This window comes from Suillus discolor, assembly GCF_016758755.1.
Source record: "Suillus discolor strain FC423 chromosome Unknown F5147scaffold_55, whole genome shotgun sequence".
Taxonomy (NCBI): domain Eukaryota; kingdom Fungi; phylum Basidiomycota; class Agaricomycetes; order Boletales; family Suillaceae; genus Suillus; species Suillus discolor.
This window is the reverse complement of record NW_024541302.1, coordinates 165,255-183,953: the sequence shown is the minus strand read 5'-3', so window position 1 is coordinate 183,953 and position 18,699 is coordinate 165,255. Positions and strand designations below refer to the sequence as shown.

General features: G+C 46.8%; 6 protein-coding genes across 6 annotated transcripts; 4 read left to right on the top strand and 2 right to left on the bottom strand.

Moving 5' to 3' along the window:
* Window positions 1-1,565: 1,565 nt before the first annotated feature.
* F5147DRAFT_777099 (uncharacterized protein) lies at window positions 1,566-2,468 on the top strand (the record flags this gene model as incomplete). The annotated part of the gene is made up of 4 exons (XM_041441944.1): window positions 1,566-1,776; window positions 1,830-1,967; window positions 2,015-2,218; window positions 2,269-2,468. 4 exons carry the CDS (start codon window positions 1,566-1,568, stop codon window positions 2,466-2,468), a joined length of 753 nt encoding a protein of 250 aa, XP_041289452.1.
* Window positions 2,469-2,528: 60 nt separating this feature from the next.
* F5147DRAFT_655632 (uncharacterized protein) lies at window positions 2,529-4,658 on the bottom strand (the record flags this gene model as incomplete). Its single annotated transcript, XM_041434001.1, has 4 exons — window positions 2,529-3,526; window positions 3,584-3,963; window positions 4,040-4,404; window positions 4,452-4,658. 4 exons carry the CDS (start codon window positions 4,656-4,658, stop codon window positions 2,529-2,531), a joined length of 1,950 nt encoding a protein of 649 aa, XP_041289451.1.
* A 703-nt stretch (window positions 4,659-5,361) lies between these two features.
* Window positions 5,362-8,829, top strand: F5147DRAFT_747185 (uncharacterized protein; the record flags this gene model as incomplete). The annotated part of the gene is made up of 11 exons (XM_041439920.1): window positions 5,362-5,427; window positions 5,518-5,597; window positions 5,631-5,689; window positions 5,726-5,770; window positions 5,798-6,003; window positions 6,064-6,234; window positions 6,294-6,789; window positions 6,912-7,041; window positions 7,069-7,523; window positions 7,601-8,464; window positions 8,525-8,829. The coding sequence occupies 11 exons, from the start codon at window positions 5,362-5,364 to the stop codon at window positions 8,827-8,829; spliced, it is 2,877 nt and encodes a 958-aa protein (XP_041289450.1).
* A 2,631-nt stretch (window positions 8,830-11,460) lies between these two features.
* On the top strand, window positions 11,461-12,249 carry F5147DRAFT_582311 (uncharacterized protein; the record flags this gene model as incomplete). Its single annotated transcript, XM_041431647.1, has 2 exons — window positions 11,461-11,611; window positions 11,687-12,249. The coding sequence occupies 2 exons, from the start codon at window positions 11,461-11,463 to the stop codon at window positions 12,247-12,249; spliced, it is 714 nt and encodes a 237-aa protein (XP_041289449.1).
* Window positions 12,250-13,477: 1,228 nt separating this feature from the next.
* F5147DRAFT_655630 (uncharacterized protein) lies at window positions 13,478-15,513 on the top strand (the record flags this gene model as incomplete). Its single annotated transcript, XM_041434000.1, has 9 exons — window positions 13,478-13,742; window positions 13,927-13,979; window positions 14,110-14,179; window positions 14,359-14,516; window positions 14,831-14,947; window positions 15,027-15,112; window positions 15,195-15,242; window positions 15,289-15,332; window positions 15,410-15,513. The coding sequence occupies 9 exons, from the start codon at window positions 13,478-13,480 to the stop codon at window positions 15,511-15,513; spliced, it is 945 nt and encodes a 314-aa protein (XP_041289448.1).
* A 708-nt stretch (window positions 15,514-16,221) lies between these two features.
* Window positions 16,222-17,880, bottom strand: F5147DRAFT_777094 (uncharacterized protein; the record flags this gene model as incomplete). The annotated part of the gene is made up of 5 exons (XM_041441943.1): window positions 16,222-16,514; window positions 16,565-16,859; window positions 16,907-17,047; window positions 17,084-17,680; window positions 17,740-17,880. 5 exons carry the CDS (start codon window positions 17,878-17,880, stop codon window positions 16,222-16,224), a joined length of 1,467 nt encoding a protein of 488 aa, XP_041289447.1.
* Window positions 17,881-18,699: the final 819 nt, after the last annotated feature.

Here is an 18,699-nt window from a genome sequence, read left to right as displayed (position 1 = left end):
TCCTTGTCCCGCTAAAGCTACCTGCTCGACATCGACTCGTACCTTCAGTGATGCCTCTCACTGTCTGTAAACCGCTATCATCTCAGCGTAACCCCTCATTAACCACCACGAGCTACGTTCGAGTACGCAACCTTTGCTTGTCTGTAAAGGCCGACGACTCTCAGCACTCGGTACCACTGTCGTGGTTGTCGCTGTTTAGATCATCCTAGTCGCATACGACTGTGTGTCGTAACACCAATTGAGACGCAATGGTCTGGCTCAATCCCATTTTCTCCTCTTCTGACTGGGACCGCAGGACCTGTTCAACCAGCTGATTCAGCCTATCAAGAAGAGCAATCAGCGCCTGGTTGGCAGTGGCAGCAGCAGCAGTTGTGGTAGTGGCATTGGAAGGCATTGTAGCAGTAAGATGATTGTGGTGGCAGGTTAGCTTGAAGAAGAGATCTGGAAGGGAACAATGGATACTTGGGCAATTTGAAAATTACCGAATGTCCGGGTGATTTTGGAGATTGCCGAATACACGGTTCAAGAACCGGTTCTCTATTGGGAATAGTTTTTATTGTGATCGTGTGAATGCAATTGTTGCCATGTCATCATTACCTAATCAGCATTATTAAAACTAACATTATCCGGCTGTGGTTGATTGAGACATTGGAGCCGAGGCGTGAGCAGCGCACTTCAACATGACTTCCAACCGGACGCCAGATCAACCGGGGCCAGAAGTGTTGGATATGGGGTTCCCCCACCTGTGTAATACTGACTGGTCATCACCTGTGGCACCCATATCAGTGTGTGTGAGGAATGATAGCTAGATGAGAAGGGGTGAAAGGGTGAAGTGGGGTAAAAATTCAAATAGACCTCTGGATGTGAGTATAGATTTGGCCCAAGGGGATTGCTACTGAAAACAATTCCTCTAAGTAAAAATATGGAGGGGAAACTTTGAACTGGTAAGAGTAACTGAAAATGGAAGAGCGCGCGACGTTGCGCTTGGAGCGATGCAAGCGAGCCGCCGAAGGTGTGATACGATGTGCAACCGAACAGCCGAAAGTTTGACGGAGTGCGGAGATGTGGAGAAAAGCAGACAGTTTATATGAACGCGTGACTAGTGGATATGTGAAGGGGATGTGACACGACGATAGTGAGGGAGGAAAGCTCTGACTATAGATGTGATGAGCGATGTGTGAATGATAGCGCGATGTAGTCGGCCAAAGGTTTCTGACTTTAGAGTCTGAGTGATGCATGCAAATGGATGATAATTTCGATAATGGGAAAAGAAGATACATGAAAAATCCCAAGTCTAAGGTATATATGATAGCGCGCGTAGCACTGTTCGGAACCGAGAAGATAACAGTAATACGTATTGAGGGTCTATAACGCAAGTAACGAGACATACGCAATATCACCTTCGGAAATATAATCAGTCTAACGCAAATGAGATAAAATACGCACCAATGGACCAGTGGAGGACATGGATAGGACGGAGGAAGGACACACGATGGAACCAACAAAAAGCGGATGCAAACCGAAGCGCACGCGTGAGCCGCGGCCGTCGGCCGACAATAGGAAGGATGCGCGCTGTGGTAGTGATAGCGCGCGCTGCGCTAGGACCTGAGGGACACTGCAAAAATAGCCTCTACAAGGCTACAAGGACTACAAGTCCTACATCAGAGTTGGATATGGGATTTCCACCTAGCTGTGAATTCAATTTCCACCATTCGCCTGACCTGGCGAACAGCTCTTCAAACTTCCTGGCAGTGGATCATCCAGCCAGTAACTCAGGTATGTCTCGACTAAATATGTAATATATTGCATAACTCATCTTTGCAATTCAGTCAATGTAATTCCACCAAAAGACAGTCCTTTCGACATGGGTTTCGACGCACTTCTGGTTCAACATGAGCATCCGGACCAGATGCCTTTGGATATGGGCTTTGGCATCAATCCGGTTGATTATGTACCCGATCGGTCAGGTCAGTCTTATCATTGTGATGGTGTCCACTCTTAAATATGAATTTAGTCGATATTGAACTGGAAGACAGGCCTTTGGACATGGGCTTTGGTATCCATCCGGTTCATAATTTTCCGGATCAGTCATATAAGTCACTTCATTATTTGGTCGCACTGTTAAATGTAAATTCAGTGGATATTGGACCTGACAATATGCATTTGGACATGGGATTTGAGACACCGGATCTGGTATATCTTTTGCCGGATCAGTCCTGTAGGTCATTCCATGCAATATCACATTGTTAATTACTAAAATTCAGTCAGTGGGTCAACCGGAACCCATCGGATTTGTCATTGAGCGCGCTGTAGGAGATTTGCGCTTGGCGACACACTGGTTGGAGATGCAAAGGGCCCATGGCACAATGTCACCGGAAGAAGTGTCTGTCAGCCGGGAAGTTCTTCAGTCCACCAATGAGTTGTTGTTGGCATTTCAACTGATATCAATATACCGACTGTCGACATGATATATATGTAAGGTCCATACTCTCCACCCTTTGTATAGTACATTCAATGAATCACAATGATTACACCCTTTGCATGTAATTCACTTTATAAGACACCTTTGCAGTTCTAGTAGACCGCTTCGGCTCCGTATTGTCAACTTGAGCTCCATGTCTTTTGGTTTTCTTGTCAGTGGCCTGTGTGGTGGACGGAGCGGTTAGTTTGGGTGCAGGTATCTTCTGACTCATCTCCTTCAACCAGACAGCTGATGCAGGACCGACTAAGTGACTTCTGCAGGTATTGTTTGAAGGTAGTCGTGCTGTAGGATGGTTACTGGATGATTCTACTAAAGGAGTGCCAGTGTTGTCCCCCAGTGGTCTGTTGCTCCTAGTTGCATTTGTTTTAGATCTCTTGACCGGTGGGCAGGAATCTTCCTCTGATTGAGATCGGACAGCTCTGCCCCGCTTTCCGGTCGATTTCAGCTTGGATGCCAGTGATTGGACTTCATCATCTTCATCCTTATCCTCATCCTCACTACTCGACTCCTGTTCCACCTGTCCAGTTGGCTTCCCAGATGACTTTCCGGTTGACTTGGCAGAAGGTTGTTTAACAGGAACAGATCGGACAGCTCTTCCCTGCTTTCCGGTTGATTTCAGCTTGGAAGGCGGTGATTGGACTTCATCGTCTTCATCCTTATCCTCATCCTCATCACTCGACTCCTGTTCCACCCTTCCGGTTGGCTTCCCGAATGACTTTCCGGTTGGCTTCTTAACCGGGACTCTGGTCCTTGCTGTCACTAGACTACATATAGTGCTAGAGTCGTACCCTGTGATCTTGTCCATTGGTTCTCTCATCTCCTTGTCATGGTCTTGCCAGCCTTTGAATTCAAATGTTGGCTGAACCTTGTCCTTTTGTCGCTGATGCCAGAACTCTAAGAGCTGGTCGGCTTCATGGAACAGAAGCTTCGACGGGTCCTTGATTTTCCCGCCGGTAGGTAAAAATTTGGCCTCGATAAAATCTTCCTGAGCCTCCATCACTGCAGACCAAGGAACAGACGCCTTTGGCTTTTGACTGCAAAACCCTGCAAAATATGTAGTTGCTTTATCAACTCTCCGGATATTTGATTTGTAACACTTACTGTAGTGTTTTGTGAGGAATGTCCGGATAAGAAGCTTTTTGTCCTCTAGGTTAAGTGGCTTAATATCCAGTATGACCGGAAGCCCATAGGTATCCACCTCCAAAGCAAATTCCTCCTTCTTTCTCCTTTGGTTTCTGCTTGCCTTTCCCTCCCCGTCCTCATTGCCATCCTCATCATCATTCCGGTCAACTGCTGGTATTACGACATGGTGTAAGTACTTGACCGGATCAATCAACATTACACAAAAAAGAACCTCACCGAACTCTTCTCCAACATAGGCATTCCACTCCGGTAACATGGCCTTCCAGTCTTTTGTATCTGTGAAACTACTGCCCTCCAACTTTTCATTGAAGTCAATTCTTATGACCGGATCAGGCCATCTTTACCGGTTGAGAGAATGAAAATGTCACTCATCCATTGATCCTCACTTCGCCTTCCTCAGTTTTCTATGCTGACAATATGAATATCCTCATACCAGCCTGCCTCCATAACTGAGTTGCAAGATCCTTCATCATACCAAGAGCTTTCTTCTGAGCGAACTCAACTTGGACATCTGTAGGAGGAGCCTTGCTAGACCATTCTATCGCCGTCTTATTTGCTTCCTCCAGCTGCTCTTCAGATAAACCGCCCATAATTGCATTGACCGCACCCTGGTAGTTTTTAATCATTTCCTTCCCTCCTGGCCTTGCTCCAGTCTTTTCAAGGATCTTCTTCTTGCACTGGTGTTCTATCACCAACCGGGCAGTCCATTTCTTACCGAACTTGCTTTGTTTTTTGACGGTCTTTTCAGCTCTCCAGTTATATAACCAGTCCCGGTACATCTTAATACATCATGAGCATTTATACAATTAGAGGATCAGCTGCTCACAGATTTCCTTTTCTTCAAAAGCCGGGCATCCATCTTAGGGGCTTGCATCTTGGCCTCTTTTATGACCGCCCTCAGAATCGTTTTCCTATCCTTACCGGTTGCTTCCTTCCATTCTTCTAGGTGAGATTGTAAGACCACCAGCTCTTCCTCAGTCAATTTCTGCTTGGTCTTTTCAGGGCTGTGTACTGATGAGTTGGATTGGGCCATTGCAAAGCAGTTGAGGTCTTGGTAGAAGAAAAGATACAGTATAAGGTCACATAGCCGATTGCCACCATGTATCCGACAGTAAACTGAACAAGAGATTGTCTGCCGGCATGATACTCTCAGGCTCAACATGCCCTGTGTTTCCGGTTCATAGAATTTAGAACTGTGAAACATACAAACATACACCAAGTTCATCATATAGTATACAGGCAGCATACAGTCATACTCTCAAATATGTCATACAGTACAGGGAGACACATTGATACCAGATGACATCCATGGGAATTGTGATGATGGCAGGATTACCATGTGTTTGATTAACCAACTTCTAAATGATGAAACTTATGGCAATCTCAGTTGCTCTGACCTTAATATATCCTAAATGGAGATGAAGTTCCGAGATTTCTGATGCCCTGAGTTACCTCAATGACAAACAGGAACAGAAAATGTGGTAATCTGGTGATTCAAATCACTCAATCCAGAGTTGAAGGAAAGCACAATGTGAAGTCATATGCACTGCCGATCATCAAGCTTGAGTACACTCCCCAGCCCAACAATCCTTTTAGGTGGTGGTATCAATCATGGCAAATACTAAACAAAAGGGAATCACATACACTCCTCTGATGAGGAAACAATTGCCTCAGCTATATAAACTCCAGGAGAAAACTACTTCCAGAGAATCTAGGTCATCTTGGGTGAAAGATTCATGGTCCCTGAAAACAAAGTCGGTGACATCATCACCAACAAAATCTCCCTCAAAACAAATAGCCGGGTTCTCTCAGATGCTCCATGAGGGCGCTGACTTTGACTTTGACCAAGGAGACATCTCTCAGCCTAAATTACCAAAATCTCTGGCAAGCAGAAGTCCTTCTTATTTCTGCAGTCTGCATCTGACCGGATCACACAGAGTCAGAATGAATATCTCCGGCAATGGAACCACAAGTTCAAGGACTACATAAACCTACTGATGGTCAGAGAAGCCCCTCCTCTGGACTGGCTTTGTGCAGTTTGCAAGAAGGATGGGGTTTATAAATGTTACGGCTGTTTCAATGAGCCCCTGTTTTGCACAGACTGCTGCAGAACCCAGCATCAAAGGCATCCATTCCATCACATCAGTCAATGGACCAGATCATTTTTTCAAGAAACTTCACTCATTAAAGTCGGCCTGCACATTCACCTTGCTCATGACGGCACTCCATGTCCCAGCAGCACTGAATACACATCCGACCTCTTTGATTGGTCAGATACTGATGAAAATATAGACTATGATGATTATCCGAAGGGAGCTTCCATTCCACTTGTCGCAGACTCAGATCATCCGGCTACAACCATAGTAGACAAATCCCGTGTTTACTCCCTATCCATATGATATTGCCACTGCCCCGGTGCTCTCAACCGGGATATGCAGCTCTTTGAAGCAGGCTTGTTTCCAGCATCTTTCACCAGACCAAAAACTGCATTCACATTCTCTGTCTTGGATGATTTTCTGCTAGACAACCTTGAATGTGGTACATCAGCCATGAATTACTACAGTAAGATCCGGAGGCTAACCTCAAGCATATTTCCATTGATGGTTCCGGTAAGTCAATTTTCATTTTCTGTACTGACCATCCGGTCATTAAACAACAATATTTGCAGGATCGCTACAGAGAGCTCATGAGAACTGCCAGACAGTGGCGCCAATGCAAGCTTTACAAGTGGCATGGGTTTGCCCACAAAGATGATGAGCCAAAGGCCGGTGATCTCGCCCTATTCTGTCCTGCATGTCCTCAACCAGGGATAAATTTGGACCTGTCAACCGGTACAGCCACTCAGCCTGACAACACCCCTTCCTGGCTCTTCACCAGGACTTTAGTCATGGATGGTAATTTTAAAGCCAAGCACCTCCATCCGGTGAATCCATCCGATGAAGTATCATTGATGGATGGTCTTGCATTCATGGTTGGAGATGAAAGATACAAGAGTCATTTGTCTGTTGCCCAAGACTGTGTCCAAAAGTCAGATTGCAACAATCACCACACAGTCAATCAAGCAAATGCCTCCCGGCAAAAGCTGGAGGCCACCGGGATAGGAGGATGTGCATGTGCACGGCATGGATGTTTTGTCCCACATTCCATGGTGGATTTTCAGAAAGGTGAAAGGTGAATACACATTGCATCCGGTTACATGCATTTCCGGTCTTACTGATCTCACCCACAATAATCAGGCAGATGAACATGGACTATGCCTTGAGTCAAGTACTCAACTACAATACAGATGGAATCTCATGTGTGATAATGTTCTATGACATAAATTGTCAGTATAATAAGTCTCTCAAGGACCGGATCACATCCAGCATGTATCTTTCGATCCCCATGGGCATGAATATCATTCCCGGAATAGGTTTGTAGCATGTACATGGGCATCAGGACAGCTGCTACGTCTGGTATGCATCAAATTTTATCCATGGGACCGGCAGGATAGACAGAGAGATCATGGAAACACTCTGGGCATCCTTGAACATAATCTCTCCATCGGCCAGGGGCATGGGAACTCCGCATCGCAAGGAGGTATTGGATTATCAGATGAATGATTCCAACTTCATGAAAATGATTCGCATAAGTGAGTTGGCAACCTCTGGATGCACAAATATGTTCTGGTCTCATATGATTCATTGCTGGCTCACTTGCCCTGCAGCTAAGTTTCTGTGCAGAAAGTTCAAGGAGGCTGCCAGGGGTGCTGAAGAGAGCAAACTCTCATTCCAAAATCTTAATGAGACAGCTCACCCCAACATGGTCCTTCTTTGGGAAGTAGAGGAGGCACTTGCTCAGGCGAACAGACTGGAGGATCCAACAGCCATGGACATTTATGAGGTCCAGTTGGAAAAGGGCAAGTGTCAAATTCTACTAATATTCATCCAGGCCGGATCACATTCTGATTATTATCCGGATGTCATTTATCTACAGCTCCAACTAGAAAGCAGCAGGAGTTGCGCCTGCTGGAGGCTCAAAACTGTCCTGATCATTTGGTCACCAATTCCCTCAGTCGAAGAGGAGCCGCCACTTGGCTAGCAACTGGTCTCACCATAGAAGAATCCCAAATCTCTCCATCCAGAGATGTGAAAAGGCTCAGAAGGCATCCTACAGATATTCAATTGCTGAGAGTAGCCCGACTCAGGGATAAGCTACAAACTCGTATTACAAGCTTTCTCGAGATGGCACCCACTTATCTTGGATTTGGAGTTGATGTCGATGAACCGGATCCTCCGGTAGATAGGGTTCATAATTTGCTCGACGATTATTCCAATCTTGATGATTGTGATCACAATCCGGATCTGGACACAAATCATACCTCCCTATTTCAACCAGAGCTTACGATCATACCTTTGCCTTCCAACCTTGGAATGGACAAATGCAATGCATTGGATGTCACCGATCTCATGAAAGAAGAAACCGCCCTCCGTGAAGGCCAGGCCAATGACGCCCTTCATGCAATTAGAGTTCATTTGGGAGATAAAGCGGTTATATTCCGGAATACTGTCCGATCAGCTAAGTCACAGGCCTCCTCCACCAGGGCATGGACTCAAGTTCGCTCGGTGGAAGCAGCAGTAAATCTCAATGCCAGGATATATTCAAAATGCCAGTTGCAGCTAGCCAAAATTCCTGATCATGACCTCCTGAAGAAATATCTTCCGCTAAAGAAAGAACACCTGAAAGCCAGCGCTGCAGTGGCAAATCCAAATGCGCGTGGTCAGAGGGACACTACTCTTGCATGGTTCTGGTCCATTGATGTTCAGGGTGATACATCCGGAAATGACTGGATGACAGAATGTGAGTGTCCACCACATCCGGTGATATTGGGTCGTCCGGTCTCACATGCTCCGACAATAGTTTATCGGGTAAATTGGCTCCAGACAAAGGCACTGTGCGATCGTTGGAATGAAGAGGTTGTTCTTGTTAAACAAGAGATGCAGTGGTCGGTCAATTTCTTCAACCACAAGGCCAAGCAATGGCGCGGTCGCAGGGACAATGCCGCTTCCACCGGGAGGACCGGACATGCATGTTATGCTGCCCGACAATGTCACATATATGAAGAACTAGCGGCACATGCAGTGGATTCCTTTCAGAAAATTATTCCAGTCATTCAGCCAGAAGTACCGGTTGTCATTCAGCCGGAAGTACCAGTTATCGGTTAGTTCAAAGTACCAGTTGGATAGTTCCCAGGTTAGCTAATATGTAATTATGTGAAACGTGTGCAAACAATCCCACTTTCCCATTCTCTGACAACAACATCATCCTCATTTGCTCTCCATGAACAACACCGGAACTCTGGTTGCCTCTGACCAAGTCATTGTGGTCTACTCGGAGGGTCAGATCACCGCTGGAGAGATTTCTCATGCTTTATTCTATGCCAATTCTTGCTTGTTGGCCATGCGCCTGTATGTTGGCAAGAGCTTTGCCACTGCGATGCCGGGATATGCAGAAAAATTCTACAGACTCATGAAATGGGAAATAGAGGTAAGCATCTGGTTCTCCAGTTCTCCGGTAGTCCGGTAGTCCGGTCATCCTCATCTTCCCTTGCACTCAAATATCGGCACCCATCATATAGACCTTTGTCACTCCTTTCATCAACATATCCTTTCTCAGCAAGTGCTCCACTGTCATTCCAAAACCTCTTCAAGATGTGATAGCAATCATGGTGGTACAGACATTGGTGGACCAGCAACCAGATGTGAATGAGGTTCTCAGTGACATCAAAGCATTGGCTCTCTCTGTGGATTCTGTCACATCTGATCAATATGACATTGCTCATATGCCAGACTACTTAATGCCTGGTGGAAGGAAAACCTGGGCTCTTGCAGGGTGTCAGACATGTTGCCAAAGTCATCCGTCCAAGATGTGATGGAGTTGGTGAAGGGTTATTTTTCAGAACTTGTGAGTCCATGAGATCTTCACCTCCTAAACCGTATCCTCACTAAATCTGACATCTAACACCATAATAGCCTGATCATGTGGAAACCGGCCTCCTTCCATATATGCTCACGGTTGGCCCAGTTGTTCACCCAGAGATGATCGGATCGGCATCTCTTGAGCAGTGCCGGCAGACAACAATTGGTAGAGAGCTGTTGGACATATTGCACGGAAGGATGACAAACTTTTTACATTCAAGTGATAGGTTGGCCGGATTAGTTGGGCCTGTTGATGAACTTACTAGGGCTGTGGCGTCCTCACAATCACTCATGGACCGGTTGAATTCAGGTGACAGTGCATCCGTACGGTCAAGCACAATTTGACGTCCGGAAGCATCCAGTAAATATGTCATATCATGTATTATATTCAACTGCAATGTAAATGTGTGGAGATTTCCAAAGATGAAATCTGATCGTGTGCATCTGATGCTGATTCCAACTCTGTTACACACTCAAATAGATCTGTTAGGCGGAGCCCTAAGAGGGGCGTCGTCCGCTAACGTTCGTGACGTAACCGGAAGGATCCGGTATAGCAAGTGATACTGGCGACGACTAGTCGGCAGTGATCACAGTACGCGCATGTCACGTGACTTGGTAGACGGATGTCTAAGAAGTCACTCAAGGTAAGGACAGTCTTGTCCGTACGATGAGGTCGATCGAGGTAGACTTAGTCGCGATGAGCGACTAAGAAAAGATACTAGAGACTGAAGCTGAGGGGGCTTCAGAGGGAAGTATGTTCCAGGGAAGATTGAGTAGATTCAAGTTAGAGAATCTAGTACAGGGTGACCGACTACTTATACTAAGTGGAGAGGGTTAAGGGCAAGGCTACCGCACAGTAGGTAAGGGTAAAGGGGATGCGAATATGGTATAGGTGCGTTGGCAACATAGCCGGATTAGTGATGGATGGTCGAATGTGGAATGAGACCGAGAAACGTTGGAACGGACCAACGGTAAGAATACAACGTGCGGGAATCCGCAGTTAGGGGAGACAGAAAGAGGAAAGCCACATTGGTGGCACGAGTCAGACCGAGTCAGAGGTGCGGGACCACATTGGTGGTCGAATCAGAAGAGGAACGTGCAGTGCACGTGCATAGAGGCGGATGATGCGAGGGACGGGAACGGTCCCGAGGATCCAGTCAACGGAAAGTCGGTAGAGGAGGAAGAGCCGGTAGGTGGTGAGGGCGAGGATGAGAGGAAAATGATAGGGGGGCCACGTGACCGATGTTACTTGTAACAAACTCATCCTTATCTGGTTACGGATGGATCAAACCAGTTGTCTTTTCTTTCCTTATACATTAACCGCTCATTTATTTCCTCGACACATGACAACAATCCCACCGGACTGGGCATTATACCAGACCTACCTTGCCGGTGAACTGGTTTATGACACCTTCATGTCCAAAATTCATCAACAACCGGTTCACCCAATGGGAGTTGGACTGTTGGATATCGACACCTGTATTGCTTTGGAGCAGCTTGCCAATGTCTTGGCTGTTGCTTACCGGAATCCTGGTATGCATTCTAGCATAAATATTTGTTCCGGTTCATTAACTTGCGGACAGTTCATCTGAAAATTGACATGGTTAGATACAATGAATGCCTGGAGAAACATGAATCCGGTCGAAGCGAAAAACGAGAGCAGACTCTTTTGGACAAGTTCCCTCCTGAAGAGGAGCGTGTCTTGACAACACCTAGTGTCATCATTGATTCCGGAGGCAGAATTATCGCCTGGTATTTGCCTGAAGCAATGACCAGTATGATAATGGTATGTCTTCTATCCACATCCGTTTCTTATTTCATCTCATCCGGATGTATATGACAATTTCACAGACGGATATGCACTGTGCCACAAATTCCATGGGCAATTTGTTGAACAATAGCATCACAACCGGCAAGCCTACTGCATGGAGGACCCATGCATCCAATTTCTATCCAAGTCTGAATGGGAAGATCACCCCCAGTTGCATCAATATATCACCAGCATGGTTTCAGCAAGGAAGAGAGGTATGTCTGGTTCATATGAATTGAGGTTGCCGGTCTGAAGTATTGTAGCAACATGGTTTCCCCAATCTTGATCCGGAAGATGGCTTTTCACCTGAAGTATCAGCGTCGTTGAAAGGTGATGTTGGTAGCAATATTATGACCTCCCTTCAAAGATCTGGTATCCTTGTCTCTGCTGCACTTCAGGTGATGCACCCAGATCTTTATTGGGCCGGACTCAAAACCCAAGTCAGGCTGGGCGAATGGGCGACCTGGTATCAGTTACATGACATGTGCCATCATCTAAAATGTTGGATGTTGGTCTTCAATGTGGTATCGGTCATTTGCAACCGCCGGTCACCACCTCATAGAGATCCAAAATGTCGACCAGAGGCATTTGATATCATGACAACTGCAGGTATTTATCACCTGGTCATAATGGATTTCATGAATCTTGGAATTAAGTTCCTATATGACTCCGGGTCAATGTTGGCTTCATCATGTCGCCTTGTGAGACATCACATGCATGTGGAAGAGGGCAGCTGGATTGTTACTGCATGGTACATGCGAGATAGTATCCATAATTTTGTCAGAACTCCAAGGACAGACTATGCAAAATATGGCACTGTGAAATGCAGCCACCCGGTTGCCAAAAATGATGCTTAGACAAGTGATTATAAATGTAAACCCATACATATTTTGGATGTACCGGTCACTTTATCAGGCATCTATTCATGTGCCAGAGTCCGGTACATGAGTGGTATACACATATATGGGCTGGGAAAATGTATTTTGGTCTACCCCAATTGATATTCACTTATGGTTGATTTACCGGACGATAGGCTCGTAAGATCATAGTTGTACCGGATGCTACACCTACCGGATCACAGATTTACCTGATGCTAGATGTACTGGATGATAAGCTTGTAACCCCGGCACATCCTTTGGCTCTGGGTACACCCATTCTTCCGGCTCATTTGTCCCCAATATAAACAGGATTCACCATTGATAATGGCCTATATACTGGTACTTCCGGCCCCCTCGTCTCTATTTCAAACTGGATTCCCCATTTATAGTGTCCCATATACTAGTACATTCCTATACCATTGTCTATACTACATACCCCTGGCCCATCCGTTTGCCTTGGGTACACACATTCACTCGGCCCACTTGTCTCTATTGTAAACCGGATTCACCATTCATAATATCCTATATTCCTAGTACATTCCTATACTATTGTCTATATTATATACCCCCGGCCCATCCATTTGCCTTGGGTACGCACATTTACTAGGCCCACTCATATACCCGGCCCATCTGTTTGCCTTGGGTACACACATTCATCTGGCCCACTTGTCTCTATTGTAAACTGGATTCACCATTCATAATGTCCTATATATTAGCACATTCCTATACTACTGTCTATATTATATACCCCCAGCCCATCTGTTTGTCTCAGGTACATACATTCAGTCGGCCCACTCATATATCATGGTACAATTGTTGCCATGGGCCCACATGGGATGGCCCGTCTCTATAGGTACATTGTCGAGCCCATTCAGTAACATTTTCCGACTTAGTCGGACAGCCAAAGGTTGAGAGTCTGCCCAGTTAACCGGGCCATCCAAGGTGGGCCCATGGGCAGGTGGGAGCGGGTTGGCCCACAGTACATAAATTACCCATACTGGCGGGCGGGCTGAGGTGTGAGATCCATAGTGATGAGTGGGCCCAAAATGTGCGACTGGGTGGGCCCGGATGCTTGAGGATGAGAATCATTGGGCCCGGCGGATGTGCGAAAATTGCGACGGATGGGCTCAGCCCGCATGTATGCATACTTATGGGTGGGCCCAGCTTGTAGGCATACTTGGAAAAAAGGGCAACAGATGGGCCCAAAATGTGCGACCGGGTGGGCCTGCATGCTCAAGGATGGGCCCACCATGTATTTGGTCTCAGAAAAAGGCAAATTGGCCCAGCACATATGCAGATGGTCTCGGAAACAGAGACGGATGGGCCCAGTCCTGTTGTATTTGGACTCGGAAAAGGCGACGGATGGGCCCAGTCCCGTTTTGGACTCAGAAAAGGCTGCGGACGGGCCCAGCTCCCAATGGATTTGGGCGAAAAATGGGCACAGCCACCACACATTGGAAGCCTAGCTTCAGGTGGAATTTTGTAAAAGGCTACGGATGGGCCCAGAACATGTGTCATGAAAATGATGGCGGATGCGCTGAACATGCTTGGAAGGGACCTAGAAATAGACCCATCCACCCATGTATTTGGACTCGGAAATGGTGATGGATGGGCCCAGCACTTGTGTATTGTGGTGGATGGGCTCAATGTATATAGATCCGGTCTTGGCGAAGGAGTGTCCCGAGAATGGTGATGGATGGGTACAGCATGTATGTTGCATGCCGGAAAGGGGCTATGGATGGGCCAAGCCCTCGTGTTTGTGATGCAAAGGGCGACGGATGGGCCTGGCACATATGCAAATAGCCTCGGACGAATAAGCCATACATACGCGACGTGCAGACCCATCCATCATTATCGACCGCACACGCGTTGTCTACGCATTCCAAAACCAAACATATTACACATATTGGTATGTAATATGGGCCAGCATTATCCCTGGCGAGAGTGATGACTCCCGGCCTATTTGGCAAAGGTAACAAATTGGTCCTGCGGCTATGCATCGAGTGGGAGACAAAGCCATTGCATCTGTATGCAGCATTCCAACGAGTTCCGAGATAATATAGTCCGTCTATACACCCATACATGTAGTTTGTGCTCGGGGCACAGCGGCAGATGGCCTAAGAGCCTTACCGACCCGAGATTCTGATGATGTCCCAATGATATGTTTGCCGAGCACTTCTGACATCCTATTCCCTGATAAGCCTATCGCCCTTGCCATGTGCTATTGGGCAAGGATAGTCTCCCTGGTTCATCCGAGATGCTCAAAGGGTTTGCCTCGCCGGACCCTCCCGATATCCTGTTTGCTCGACGATGATGCTTCCTTCGTCCCGCTCACACATCCACTGGGCCATTTATTTACAATCAGCTAGAGCGCCATGAATGGAATCTCGGATGGTCCTGGACAGTGCACTTGAGACCTTCCGACATTCAATGTTTGCTGACGGGAATGCATCGAGATGTCTATATGGTCTTCTGCACAAGACTATGATCTCTGGCTAGAGTCAACATCGGTGACGATCCCCTTATCATGCGAGTGAAGCTTGGCACAAAAACACCACAGGTGAGAAGTGGATTAAGGCTTGTTGCGGTGGCAGAAGCAGGTGCAAATTTAATGTACGGATTGGCCCAGGGAATACTTATACGGAGGGGCCGAACTGACCCAGCACATACAAATTCAGTGTGCGGATTGGCCCAGCGTAGAAGTATCCGGCCCAACCGGTTGTTTTGAACCTACTACATACCAACTGAATATGCAGATCAGCCCAGTGCATGCTTATCCGGAGGGGCCCAATAGGCCCAGTAAACAAGTACCGGAAGAGCCCAGCTGGTTATTCTGGACACAGTGTGTATAAAGTTGTGCGTATCGGCCCAACTGGCCCACAGCATATTTCGGTATGCAGATAGGCCCAGTCGGTAGGTTTTAGGTCCCAACGGTTATTCTGGACCGAGTACAAATTCAGTGTGCGGATCAGGTAGGTCCAGTCCAAATATATCTAATCTTGAGTGAACTTCCGGAAGGCTCAAGCTAGATTGCATGGCGGCAGGGGTGAAGAAAGAGCCCAGTGAGTTGTTTTGGGCACAATCATTGAGCCCAAATGCATATACATGTAGGCTAGGAAATGTTGATGAATGTGCTCAGTGAGTAGCGTTTCAGGCAAACAAGCATGTATTGCATTCGGGTCTCATGAGGGCTTAGGAATTGTTGGGCTGGAACACAAACGTGCTGTTTTGGACTCTAAGTAGTCGCAACATACATCGGTAGTTCAAAATCTCGGACACAATATAATCAAGCACCAGTGGTCCTGGATGTTGATTGCGACGTGTGCCTTTACAGAGGTGACTCGGAATATGAGCTCACCCATGAATATGTCATGTTATAAACAGAAATGATCGGCACTGTATCGGTATTAAATTGATTGGTTGTCGCTTTTCACAACTGCACCGTGATGACGGGTTCCAGAAGCCAGTATTATAGCTGGAGGCTCCCTACATACAACTACATATCACTCACTTTTGGATGCACCCTTTGTGTATTTTGATAAATGATATCACATATACGCAGGTGCCGTCTGGCCAGTAGCACGGGAATTTGCATGACCAAGAGGATACAGGCTGATCGTGCGGCTCATGCTTTCGTCCACTGTGGTCCTGGATGCACTTGCTGGTAGAATAATATCATGTGAATATAATTTGCGTATGCTCAGATACCAACTTTAGTTAAAATGAAGCAGTACTATTATTTGACAAAGATGTGACAACAGTATCATATACACACGCAATATGTGTGGACTGAATGAATTGAACTCAGATAAATATGCAGCGCCAGGCTGAATATGCAATCATATAATAGTACACAGTCCTCCGGAGTATCTACAGTACATGCGGGAGTCCAGCAATAAGGTCCATCCAATTAAACTAGTGAGTATTTAAAGTTATTGTAAAAACCTCCATCTATCCTAGGGATTCCAAAGATTTGCACCAGGCATCGGATTCATTGAGCCGTTGCTCTAACTTGTCCAACCACTTGAGCAGGTTGGTCTCCACCGAACCCACTCTGACTTCCAATGCATCTACCTGCTCATTGGCGGCGAGGAGATCCAATCTCCTACCGAGGTCCTGGATGCCCTGTAAGATTTCTCTTGCAGTGGGCTCTGGTTCCAGCAGGTTGGTGGGTGCGGATTGCCCATGTTCCGGCTGCATTTGAGGCCGACCCGGAAGGACCTCCATGGGCTTTTTCTCCGCCCCTACAAAATCCAATGAGCTCAACTTGTTCTGAGGTCACAAGAACACGTACCTTCGTGAACAACAATGCTCCATTGAGAGCGAGAAGGATGCGCCGCGAGTGTTTTGGAGACAGCTCGGGACTTGGATTTCTTGGGGCCTTTGGGCGCATCAGAGGATGCTTTCGCTGCCTTACCTTGCAACCTCTGCCGGACACCAACACCGTCGATTGCACACGTGATCTTCTTGTTGTCGCAATTGGCGCAGGCAAGGCGTGTGTACCCGAATTTCTTGTCGTGGAGGACAAGGCAGGCTATGTCCAACTTGGCGCACTTGTCGCACTGCCGGGGGTGGTAACGAACAGAATGCTTCAAATTTGTTAGCCTGTGTTTATAACGATGCAGAAAAGACTTACCTGCCACGGAGTAGCGACATCAGAATCCGAGAAATCACATACCCGAGCTTCTACATCCCGGAAACCCTTGTCTGCAACTAGCGGAACATCCTTGTCAGTAGCAACAGGCGGTAATTCCTGGAGCGGTAAGCTGTTAGGTGCCTAACCAAAGATAAATGAACATACCTTTCATTTCACATAGATGACTCCGGTTGGCTCTTGTTCGACATCGGATTTGGACTTCCTCTTCTTGTTGGCCACCACAACGGCCCCATCAGCATCTTGATCTTCTGCCTTCCTTTTATTGCTGCCGCCGGCCTCCAAAAACTGTTTCTTCTCAGCCTCGGACATATACAGGTGGAGAAACCTTGCGGGTGGACCTGTTGAAAAGCGTGCGAGAACGGGTGGGTTCTTGCACGATCGCAACTGCAAAGATCGTTTTGGTTCCACTGCTGGCTTGGTGACGAGACCCGGGACCGTGTGGGATGGCATGGATGGTGGAGTCGAGGCTGCTGATGGCGGAACAATGAGGGCCGGCGTTGTCGGGGCGGTAGCAGGAATATCAGTCGATGTCGCGATGGCGGGAATGCTGAGCGTGGAGGGGGGGCAATAGTGCACGGTCTTCTCAAATCGTGGGTGGCTCTGTATCCGTGGGTCGTCATTGGTGATGGAGGTCCAGTCGGGGACATTTTCAAAGGCGCCGGCCTTCGAGTGCTGTCTCACAACAGTGGCAAATGAGAGTAGTTGTGGGGAGAATGATGTAGCATCCCCACTGTATAGTTTCAAGTCTTTTGCCTGTGTCGAATGTCTTAGTTTAACAAGGAGAATTTCAAATCAAAGTAACAAACACTCACCACACGCCTGGCAATCTCGTCCGACAGCCTTAAGGCCTCGGGATCACCCTCCTTCACCTTGATGCACCACTTCATGAGCGATTGTACGACAGCGAGTGTGTCATTCAATGCGTCATTTGCTACTTCCGGAGGTATGGCCATGATTTCTGGTTCAAAAGAAAATACGGTAGTGAACAGGGTGGATACGGCAGTTATGAGAAGTTAACTTTAGAAAATTTTGGATTGGAATCAATCCAGTTGCAAGTAATGCTGGGGACTTGTGGCTTGTGAATGGGAAAATGTGGATCGGTAGTTATGGTATTGTACACAGGAGTGGTCCTACTATTGTCCTATGCATTTGAATGTAATAATCCATCCACAACGTCCGGATAAACCGATACCACATGTTTGAGCGAGCCAGACTGTGTGCCGCCCTGCATCCACCCATCTTGGTCAGGTTGCAATTGAATTCTTATGCTTATTTTCCCGAAGATTTCCACATGTGAGGCTTCTGAAACCCGATGCTCGGATCCACAGACCAGAACCTATTTGTTGTCAAAACCGTATTATTTATTCGCCGCCCAGTTTATACTATTTTCTCACTGCATTGCAATGATTCTAGTAGCAGTCATGGATGTGTTTGACAAATGCAGCCGAATAAGACGTGTATTTTGATAGCCTATGTAACTAATAACAATTTATTGGCTCCTGATATGATTTATGTGTGAAATGAGCTAGCTGAACTGGCAATTGTAGCGGAAGGTCAGTTCTTCAAACGGAATTGTTCAGTTCCATAGGGCTCTAGCTTTGTGTTGATCAGTCATACCGGAGACAACGATCATGACATGTCACAGAATGGACATCGATATAGCTAACTTGAAAAAACGATGAGGGGAAACTTCAACAACAATTCTTTGTGAGTGTCATTCAGTCCGGACTGCCATTTAGCCAACAAATCATGGTACCTGATGACACCCACGT